The sequence below is a fragment of the Barbatula barbatula genome, assembly GCF_947034865.1.
Source record: "Barbatula barbatula genome assembly, chromosome: 22".
NCBI lineage: Eukaryota > Metazoa > Chordata > Actinopteri > Cypriniformes > Nemacheilidae > Barbatula > Barbatula barbatula.
Genome location: NC_136785.1, coordinates 2604022 through 2615564, shown reverse-complemented (window position 1 = coordinate 2615564; position 11543 = coordinate 2604022). Strand labels below are relative to the sequence as shown.

Sequence of the window (11543 nt, the reverse complement as noted above, 5' to 3'; positions counted from 1 at the left end):
AGTGATTTACAGTGCACTTACTGCAGGGTTGGTCTCCCGGTGTGACCCGGGGTTAAATACTTTGCACTGGAAGTGATCACGCAGTGCGCCGTGTCTGGATCAGACCGTCAGCCAGATACCAGTTGTGATGGCCCATGCGATGAGCCATTACTCTGTACAGCTGATTGTTCCCGAATGAGTTCATTGAACAAAGTAACGACTCAACGCACTTTTGGACTTTTCGGTTCTGTTTGACTCTGGTTACTTTATACAATTCAACATTACTAGGATTCATTACACTTCCATGCCTACGCTTAACTTTACACCACTGATTCCTGACTATTTTTTCTTAGGTGAATTTTGTTAAATATTTAGGATATTATTTGCACTTTCTTGCGTGTCCACGGTTTTGTTACATCCTTTTCGAGCCATGGGGCGTAACACCAGTCGAGACACTTAAAGTGATTGTTCACCCAAAAAAGCTGTCATCATTTATTTACCTTCATGTTTTCCAGATGTTCTAAGGGGTTTGGTTTAAACAAAACTAGCAGGTTATGAAGCTCAAATCTACACAATGCTGACTAGTGTGAAGCGATAACAGCCATTCAAAAGGGACATCTCACAGCAACGCATCAACATTGTTTATAAATCATTTTTTGATCTCTTTGCCTCTGTGGCCACAAATGGTGTTTACATGGTTTATTCGAATAATGCTGAAATTGCTTTTTTTCAGTGTATGAAATGGTTCATGGGACGCAGCTGACATTTCACCCCCATTATGTTCCTCTCCCACTCATTTTTCCAGAGAATGTTCCTCAGACTTTCCAGTCTTCAAAGGAATAAAAAGGTCACAGATATTGAGAGAGAAAGACAGAGAGAGAGAGAGAGAGAGAGAGAGAGAGAGAGAGAGAGAGAATGACAGAGAGCCAATCCCATTAACCTATAGACTTGGGTCTTAACCCTTAGAATACTGAGCAATGTTGTTCAATCATAGATAATAAACATTTAAAATTAAAAAAAGAATTTTAATCATTTTGTGTGCTTGGTGATTTTTAAAAGTGGACTTGTATGTTGTGATGTGGCCAATCTTGTGTTCACTGTACAAAACATTTCAGACGGAAAGAATTGCATGCAAGTGATGGAATATACACAAATCGGAACGGTTGCTATGACATTAAACTGTAATTGCTTAAATTGTAAAGTTGCAAATTGCCATCACAGTTACGCCCACTAAGATGTGCTGCTGTTTTGTGTGTACATATTTTTCCAATCATTTTATGTAGGACTGTAGCGTCAAGAAGGTAAACATCTGAATCAGTGTAATACATTATAAAAAATACCGGGTTGTTTTCGTGGATCAAAAGGGGACAAACCTTCCTGTTGGGTTAAATTACCCCAAAGAATGTTTAAAAATAGCCAAGCGATTTAAAATGTAGAAATGTTTAAAGAGAATCAAGCTCTATCTGTAATAGATTTCTTAAAGTTACAGAATACATCTTTACTCTTTAAAATAAAGATGCTTCAAAAGGTTCTTTGATGCCCTTTTTTGTCTAAACAAAGAACCTGTAACATCCGAAGAACCTTTCTGTCTCCCAAAAGGTTCTTCGTGGCGAAAAAAGTTACTTCAGATTGTAAAAGGGTAAGACAGAGATGGTTCTTTAAAGGACCGTTGACTGAATGGTTCTTTGTGGAACCAAAAATGGTTCTTGGTATTGCTGTGAAGAACCTTTAAAGCACCTTTTTTTAGAGTGTGATGCCAAATCAAGTTGCACACTTCAAGTAACCAACCTTGCTTGAGCATACAGGTAACCCCACTTAAAAACTCCCGCTATTGGTTAAACCAGAGACTAACTTAACTTTATTACACGGCTCGTTGGAATGCTTGATTCTGATTGGCCAGTCGTGACATTTGCAGTTTTTTTTATTCCCAGATGACAACCTGACAACCTCTAAAAACTAATAACAAACAGTAACCTGCTTGCAGCAAATCATTCTGACGGGTTGATCTTAAATATAAATATGTCTTTCAATAACATATATGACATTATATTTACAAATGATTAAACCAAATTGGCTGTTCATGACTTCTAAAGGTCTTTTTTTACCTTAAATCTGAAAGTAAACGGCTTGTCCTGGTGGAAGGTCTGCATTTGGTAACAGTGTGATGCAAGACCCCCGCTTACATAACAAACGGAGCAATATTTGTATCACATTGTTTAGACAAATGAAAAAAAAAGTACACTAACACTCTCTTTCTCTCAACAGGTAGTGGTCTAGCTTTTGTTGAAACTAGTAACTTTGTATTAGCACCTACTGTACTATTGCTCTTTTATGACATATCGCTTATTGCCCCCGAACTCTTTGTAAGTCGCTTTGGATAAAAGCGTCTGCTAAATGACTTAAAGTAAATTTTAAATGTATGTAAATGTTTAAACTCTTAGTAAAGTCAAACTCGGTTACAAATAGTTGTCACCGCACATTCAAATGAGCTCGAATAAAATTATTCGAATTCATTCTTGTTTGAGCTTTAAATGGTTCTCCTGCATCATCAGGTTTTAGATTGTGATGAAAAAGCCTTATTTTTACGAGTATGTCCTGGAAGACAACATTACAGTACTTTACTAGTACATATAATATACTTAAATACAGAGAGAGAGGCTTTAATGGCAACACACATTCCACAGAGGCCAACTCTCACTTTTCACTGTGTGATCTGCTGTGTCCGTGCCAGCTATTCACACACTCATGAACACACACACACACACCTACGCAAAGCATCGAGTGACATGTGACAGCTAAAGGCATGACTGCTATGTTGTTGTGTCTAAGTGTCTCGAGCGATAAACTTTAAATTAAAACAATGTCTGATATCGTGCAGCATTGTGTTCTAACCAGCTGTGATGTGGAATGTGTTTTTTAGTTATTACTGAGAGCAATAATGTTGCTACCAGCCATAACACGTTTGATGTTTAATATACAAAGTGAAATTTCTACCAATTACTTAACCATAACAAAACGCATGAGACGTTACAAGTACCCACAACAAACTATTACTGAAGGGAATAAATGTACAAACAAATGACCAAATGGTTAATTGAGTCAATGAGTTATAATGGTTATAATAATGGTTTATTTCGTTCTGTTATTCGAATTAAGAAAGGTGTTTTGTTCTTTGCAGTTATATTCTTTGCTCAGCTGTGCTGCAATGCAGACGGTCTCTGTCGTTCAAATCAACTCTCATTAAAAACAAATGCATTCCAGTCGGAGCCTTTAATGAACTCAAGAACATCTTGAAATGCCAAGCTGTGCTGAAGATTCAGAGAAGAGGCTTCATGTAATGTCCAGAAAAAAAAGACTGCGTACCGTAGATTCCGTGAACAACAGAAACACATTTTTTTACATTGACCATTTATAATTTCTTCAACCATCCTCATCTGTCTATGTATTTTTTTTAAAGAAAGTTCAAATGTGTTGTATGTGTTTAAGATTTGGCTAAAAGGGAGATGCTTATTCATTGAGATCATTAAAAATAATTGTGTGTGTGTGTGACCAGAATAGTGCCAAACATATGATGTCATCAAAAATAATCCATACGACAATTCAATTCAATATTATTTATATAGTGCTTTTCACAACGTGCATTGTTCCAACGCAGCTTTACAGGAGAAAATAAGAAAAACACAAACAAGGTAAAACACAGTACATGGTGTTTATATAAGAAGTTAAAGTATTCTGGTAAATAATATCCAATAAATGCAGTCTCCCGGTGGTTTATTTAGCATATTGGGCAGTAAGTGAATGCTTGGCTGACAATTTTCTTTTAGAAAAGATTATTGTTGTGAGATTACAACACACTAAAGACAACAAAAACAAACGGATGACCAGCGGAAGACCCAGCAGCACATGTTGCAAGATTTGTAAACCTGAATGTTCTGTAAACTTTTAATGTCTGCTTTTTGTGAAACCATCAGTTCAAAGCCAAAATATAATCACATTAACTGTAGCTCAATGTCTTTAAATATGATGTTTAAGATATGAATTTGTCCACAAATCAAATCACTTTTGTATGAACAGCTTCTTATACATCTTGCATTTCGTTGGTGCTGTGAAAACCATGTGTTTGAGGAGTCAGAATGTCTGAGCAGCATCAGAAGTGTTTTTTTTTGGAACATCAGCATCCATTGGGATTCAATTGTGATAATGATTACACGTAAAATAAAATAAAACAGAGACTTATTTTAGAGGAAAGACTTTAAAGTAAGATTTGAAAGTTCGTAAATGTGAAATGTAATCTAATATATCTAAAATATGATATTCATTATATATTAATATAATATATCTAAAGTCTAAAGTATACTGCATATTATATAAATATATAGTGTACACACATAAACACACACACGCGCACACACACACGCAGGCATGCACGCACGCACACACACGCACACACACACACACACACACACACACACACACACACATTTATTCCATTTTATTCAACTGTAGGCCTACATATGTAAATTTGATCTTTCAAAAATTGATGTTAACTTTAATATTTTTATTATTATTGAATGTTTATATGTTTAAACGTTGAAAACTTTGTTGAAAATCCGCATCAGGGTTTTAGGTTTTTGATTAGGCTATTTAAATGTGTTATGTGCATGTAAAGTAACATTTATATTTTACGAGCTTCAAATAGTCACTATTTCCCTTAAAGAGACAGTTCACCCAAAAATGATCACGCTGTTGTCATTTGCTTACCCTCCTGTTGTGGATGTGGAATAACTGTAATTCTTCAGTGCTTCATAGAGATACACTGCCCTCTAGTGGATATCTAGAGAACTATTATAATATCCTCTGATTGTAAGCAGTGTTCAAATGTAATTATATTATATTTGTCCTATCCATGTTATCCTTCTGTGTGTTTTTATATTATACAAATTTGTATACAGGCTTCTACAACAACAGAGAGACAATAAATGATAAACCAGCCATTTCCCAAGCCGGACAGGTTTCGAAAACATTGTTTCGAAAAAAGATGGGATGTCTATATGAGATAATCTCGTATTTGAGAAGCACATACCATGAAACATGATTAATCTTCAATAATACTCCTCTGAAAGTTGTTTAACATGTTTGGAAACAGACTACAACAGATTGTTACCACATTGTGTAAATTGCTTATAAACAGTAAGGAAAGATAGTAAACAGACTAATGTTTTTTTAGTGCGGTTAAATATGCTCTACAGGGCAACAGTAAGTGTCATGTATTTATCTGAAACATTACAGAGATGTTAATATTAATAAGACATCACAAAAGAAAAATATTTTATTCCCAAAACACACACAAATAATGTGTACATGCAAAATAATGAGAATTTCACAGGCTGTTTTCAATGGAATGTCATTGTATTGAATGTACAAATAAAACCAGCTCGATCTGGACAGGTGTCTCATTGAATGTATTTCCTTTTCAGATCAAGGTTATGAGAAAACCACAATCTTTTTCTTAACATGTAAACTTAAATATGTAAATATATTAAATATAGCACTGCACGTGCCGTTCTAGAAAGAAATAGGTGCTTTAACTCAGAGTAATTCATTGTAGATACGTTTACTGGAATCAGACATTTCAAATAATGAATTTAAACATATTCAGAGATACTGTTGCATTGCGTAATCTCTGTTTCCTCTTCACAGTCCATCGCCAGATTTTGTCTGCCCTGCTGGTTTCCTTTAGAAACAGGAAACAGCCATCAAAAACTGTTATCTACATAAGTGAGGGTTGCAAAGGGAATTTGTGACATTGTCACGAACTGAAATCTGTTCATTCGTGTTTACTGGCACGAATTTCCCCCTATTTTCGTGTCTGTCAGTGAAAAAATATATGCCCTTTTTTTCGTGTCACCAATTTTAAGGTTTGGGGGGAGATCAATTCTTGGTCAGCCACATCCTAAAATATGTACGACTTCTTTTGATATCAGGTTAAAAATATATAAATGCAAATAAACACGCAGTCTGTGTATTGAAAGTCGTACTGGATGGCACGAAAGAAAGGTCGCGCTCACTGACATGGGGATATTCGTGTCCATAAACACGAGTTAATACATTTCCTGTCTATGCCAGTGAAAATCAAAGCAACCATGCGCTCGGAGTTGCAGCATTCTGCAATACACATGAACAATATTGGATTATAAATCCATTCAAATATTATAAATGTCAATTAAGTCTGTCAGACTGGAAGCCAAGAACAATCCATAGTTAGAGCATTGTTAGGTCAGGAAATGATCTAATGAATTAATGACAAGGCTTTTGGGCCGAATGTACATTTACTCACTTGGCAGGCGCTTTTATCCAAAGCTTGCAAGTAGGAGAGCATTTTGTCAACACGCAAAACAGTGCCGTTTACAATATTACATATGACATGTTTTATCATGAATGTATTGCATGTAGAGCACATTTATTGCACACTGTTACGAGTATCTTCATATGAATAACATCCCTGCGCAGACGGAGCAAATCAGCAGGCTACTGAGACTTTAAGTGAAGAATATACTAAAACATTACGCATATTCCAGACGCTTAGTTTTCATTTGAATTTAGTCTGTTTTAGAACACTGTGTGTCTGTCTTACGTGTCAAAAAAGCATACTTTGCAATGGCCGGTGTGGGAAAGTCAGACACCCATTTTTGTTTTATAATCACTGCCATATGGGACCTGATGTCGGTGATGTCAGCAAACTGTTACGCGCATCTTCATATGAATCACATCTGCGCAGACGGCGTGAGTCAGTAGCCCAATGAGACTTTGAGCGAAGCATAACGGGACAGCGCATAACTTATAACATCACCACATTCTTACGTTTGGCGAGGTTGTTGCGATTTGGATTTAGGCTACTTTTTCAGCTGGAGTTATTCGGTTCTCATGGGGCTAAAAACGATCATACTTTTGACTTTAGCTGCGCATACATGCACTACAGCCATCTTTAACGGTGAGTCGCCAAAATAAGCTCAAGCAGGCATTAAAAGAAAGATTCTTAATAAAACATGTTTTATGTTTGTGTTTTGAAACTTGATCAAATCTCTAATGTGCATTATTAAACAATAGCTTACTTTTAGACCTGTGTTAACGCACGAGGACGTTTTTATTTAGGCTGTTTATTGAGAGATTTTTATTTCAGTCGTTTTAAATGCCTCTTTAGTAATGTAAATAGATTTCTAAAAGCACATAATCTTCCATTTAGTCTTAAATAATAAGTTTTGTATTTCACATTTACAATAAAAGTTCACTGTAAAGGAGTATGCTGCCTCAATTGTGCCCAATGAAAAACTGAGATGTAACCAGTCCCTCGAAAAAGGGGATGTTCACAGTCACTATTTTTAGATGATTCATAAACATTCACAGAGATAAACAGTAATGATTCACAACAACATCTAAGATTGTTCTGCTATATTCTGGAGCTGGGAACAGAGAAAAAATGTTAATAGGTTCCAGAGACTCAGAAAGCAAGTTTCACACGTGAATCGGTCTACAGGCGTCACCCAACATTCCTCATACTGTAAAGGAAATGACCCCTTGTGTGTTTTGACCGGGAATATCGGGTTTTATCTTCAAAGCCTCAGATGTGTCCAGGCTGTTTTATTTGTCTCTGATGTGTTGTATGTTTTGTTACAGATAGCGCTGAAGATGAACAATCTCGTTCTGAACCTTTGCAACCTAACATGACCAGAAATCCCCCAAAAGGTAGCTCTAAATGTAGTTCTTAATCCTTGAATAAAATAAATACACATTTAAAAGCAATTTATCACCTGTTAGATAGACTCCTAGTCATTTCTAGAGGATATGGTCATGTATTTGTCTTGGCTAAGACTGCATATAAAGTAAGTACTCAATGCAAATCCTGCTTGACTGTATCTTTTTTTAATGGGACTGATGTATTTGGTTACAGCGCCCTCTGGACGCTCCTTCGCTGTTGGAGTAATTTATGAAACTGGTACCTATGAGCCAATCGACTACACTGATCATCCAGATGAGAAGCTGAACGATTCCTTCATTGATAAAAATACCCGACAAGGTACAGTACCCAGGGCTTACTGTATGTTCAGGTGTGAGACTTGCAATAACTTAATCTCCAAAACAGTTGTTCAATGTCCTTATATATAACGTGTTTTGTTTTGTTTTTCTCACAGGAAGACGGTATTCAAGTAAACCTGTTACAGTCAATAGAAATGGTCGACTTCTATGCAATGGCAGTAATCTGACTGCAATGAATTGCAACTGGACCAAAGTGTATACCATCTCAGATGATGCTATGCTCTTTCTGAAGGGCCCACTGGCCACACGTGTCATGCCGTCTTTTTATATCCTTATCTTCATTATTGGTCTGCCTCTAAACGCAATGGCCCTGCTGACGTTCACCTGTAAGATTAAAGCAAAGAAACCGTCTGTGATCTTCATGTCAAACCTGGCGTGTGTGGATCTGCTCTTCACCCTGCTGCTGCCTCTGAAGATCCACTATCACCTGAACGGATCTCATTGGGTGTTTGGTGAGGCGGCGTGTCGTGTGCTGACCTCTGCTTTCTACTGCTACATGTACTGCTCCATACTGCTGATGATGTGTATTGGCATGGACCGGTTGGTGGCCGTTGTGTTCCCCGTCACCTCTCTGACCTGGCGAAAAAAGATTTATTCTGTTTATGTGTGTGCGCTGGTCTGGGTGCTGGCACTCGTTGGGACTGTGCCACTTCTCTCTGTAACACAAACGTTCAACATCAAGAATTTGGGTGTCACCTGCCACGACGCTTTGCTCTACGAAAACACTGCCGATCAGACATATGTGTACCAGTTCTCCATCCTCACCTGTATTTACTACTTCTTACCACTGGTCGTCACTATGGCCTGCTATTCTGCCATTATTCGTGTTCTCAGTGCCAAGTCCGGTCGCTTAGCAACATCATCATCATCAACCTTAAACAAACGAAGGAGAGCTGTGATCATGATCATCGCCGTGCTGACAGAGTTTGTGGTTTGTTTCGCACCGACCAATGGGATCCTGTTGTATCACTGTGTTCTTCTGGCCACAGGAGGCGTCAGCGGGGAGGGAAACACATCATATATGGCTTACATGTTGGCTCTGTGTGTGGGCAGCTCAAGTGTTTTTCTGGACCCTCTGCTGTACTACTACGGGTCGTCTCAGTGCAGGAAGAAAATCAACTCTTGGTTTTGGTGGAAGAAGACAAAAAGTTCACTATCAAACTCATACAGTCTGACAAAATCGTCTCACGTGAGCTGTGAGTACAGCCAAGCTCACATTAAGGTGTGAATTGTTTAGAAATAAGGCTAAGGAAATGCTTTGTATATGTTTGTATAATTTGGATAAGATGCTGAATTGTAATGTGATGCTTCAATTCAAATCAATCAAAAACATCACACACTAATGATTTGAAATGCCATCTTAAGAAACTTGCATTATTTACATCATTTCAGATTTCATACATAAGCTTTTATTGTATAAAGTACCATAACTAACCCCAATGGATTTAAACTTACGAGTCAGACAACATAAAGCAAAATTACATGAAAACAGGAAACCTTAAAGATCTTTCTGTCATTTCCCATTTAGTATGACTAGTTTTTGAATACTTTAATATACTAAGTATTGTCTTAATGAAAGTATGAAAAATAGAAATGTGATGCACCTTTTCCAATAATAATATGATATTTTAGCTGAACACACACATATATATAAAGAGATAAATTTATGTATTGTATATACAGTAGATAGATGTTTCTGTCACAATGTCATATTAATGTGCTAATCTAATGTAAATCAGACATTTTCTATAATATTAGATTTATTCCTTATACAACACAATACCACGTTGCTTAACCTGTCTTGAACTCCAGAATACTTTGTTTTTATTCATGTCAACCTTTTCTGAACCCATTAAATTATATACAATGGATTAAATATGAATAAAGATATGAATGAAACAATATCAATTTATATAAACTCAAATTTAACTGTTTCTAGGCCTATAATATGTTGATTTCAATATGTAGTATAACACACAAACACATTACATTGTTAATTTAAAAAAAAAATTGGCCATGTGCTCTCCTGTCTATCTCTTGAACCCACCCCCTCTTTTGAACCTCTAATTTGTTCCTTTAACAAACTACTTCTATTTGGTTTTGTGAAAACTGGCTTTGCAATGTATCAGCTTTATTTTGAACAGTTGCTGATCTTTATAAAAACTTGTTAACACTTCAGTACACACTTACCGTGATAATTCATTTGCATTAGGGGATGAAGATCTGCTGTGACAGAGGTAGCGAATGAATGTTAGGCCCATAGTTGCATGTCCAATATTTCATGTTTCAAATGTAATCATTTTCATGTTTTGGTTTGATTGTGTTAGCTAAAAGGCCATTAAGTCTTGTAAACCTGGGATTCAAATTTACAACCTTTGAGTTGTAAGTCTGGCTCTCTAACCATCAGGCCACAACTATCTTTGACCCAATGCATCAAATATTGCCTTAAAAGTGGACAAGAGTAATGATATGCAATTGCTCTGCAATTAAAATAATTCATAACGAACATCTTTTAACAAATTTCTAAGGTGTGCATATTCATCCAGTGACATTTGGAGATCTAATTCAAAGTATACAGTATTCAATATATATACATAAAGTTTAACAATAACAGCTTACATTATTTCATTTAAAGATTACTAAATTTTAAAATGTTAAATAATAAATTTAATAATGAAATGAGTTGTGAATGCTGGATTGCGATGGGTGAGATTGGAAATGAAATTATAATATTGCTTTAAAATGATAATATATTATACGTAATCTGTGCTTCCACGCCCACTTGACGCTCATTAAATGCGCAGACAACCCTTAAATTTACCCGGGTATGTCACATAACCTGCTTTCTGGAATACCCCCCTGGTTCATTCTAGTTCCTGACCGTGTCATTGTTCATGTTTGCCGATAGTCCTGAAGTAATTCATAGTTTTCCGTTAGCTCCTGCCTTACGTTTTTTGTTTGATGTTTTGTTGCCATGTTTTTTTTTCTGGACTTGCTACAGTACACCCAGTAATGACCTATAATGGAAAGGAAATTGAGTTAAAAAGTCATTTAAATATATGGCTGATCATTTTAGTTGCAAGAAAGGCTGTTACGATGTCACTCCTTTGAAGACGTGTCATTTATAAAAAGAGACACATGCAAAACAATCAGCTCTCTCTTTGTCATGTCTTTTTTCTGAACTTTAAAGTTAGTTGAAAGCTTCTTTTCCATTGGTTATGTGACAGTACAGTATAGCGTCCCTATAGAATTAGCAGAGGCTATTAGCTAGACATCCCAGCATATTCCAACAGACAGGACAGTCGATCCAGGACTGAGCGATATTCATTAAGCATTACGAGCATTTCTATCTATTTATTAGTTTATTTTGCACATCTGAGCTCATGGATTATAAAAATATCTTTGTTTTGATCATACTTGTGCACTGCAGACAGATGTAAGTACAGTACATCAGCAAGATCATTTGATGA

The 11543-nt window shown here is 36.3% G+C and overlaps 1 protein-coding gene across 1 annotated transcript; it reads left to right on the top strand.

The window, feature by feature from the left end:
- Positions 1-6736: 6736 nt before the first annotated feature.
- LOC306911382 (proteinase-activated receptor 1-like) lies at positions 6737-11215 on the top strand. The gene is made up of 4 exons (XM_079486682.1): positions 6737-6970; positions 7654-7722; positions 7928-8053; positions 8169-11215. The coding sequence occupies exons 1-4, from the start codon at positions 6904-6906 to the stop codon at positions 9299-9301; spliced, it is 1395 nt and encodes a 464-aa protein (XP_079342808.1). The 5' UTR covers positions 6737-6903; the 3' UTR covers positions 9302-11215.
- Positions 11216-11543: the final 328 nt, after the last annotated feature.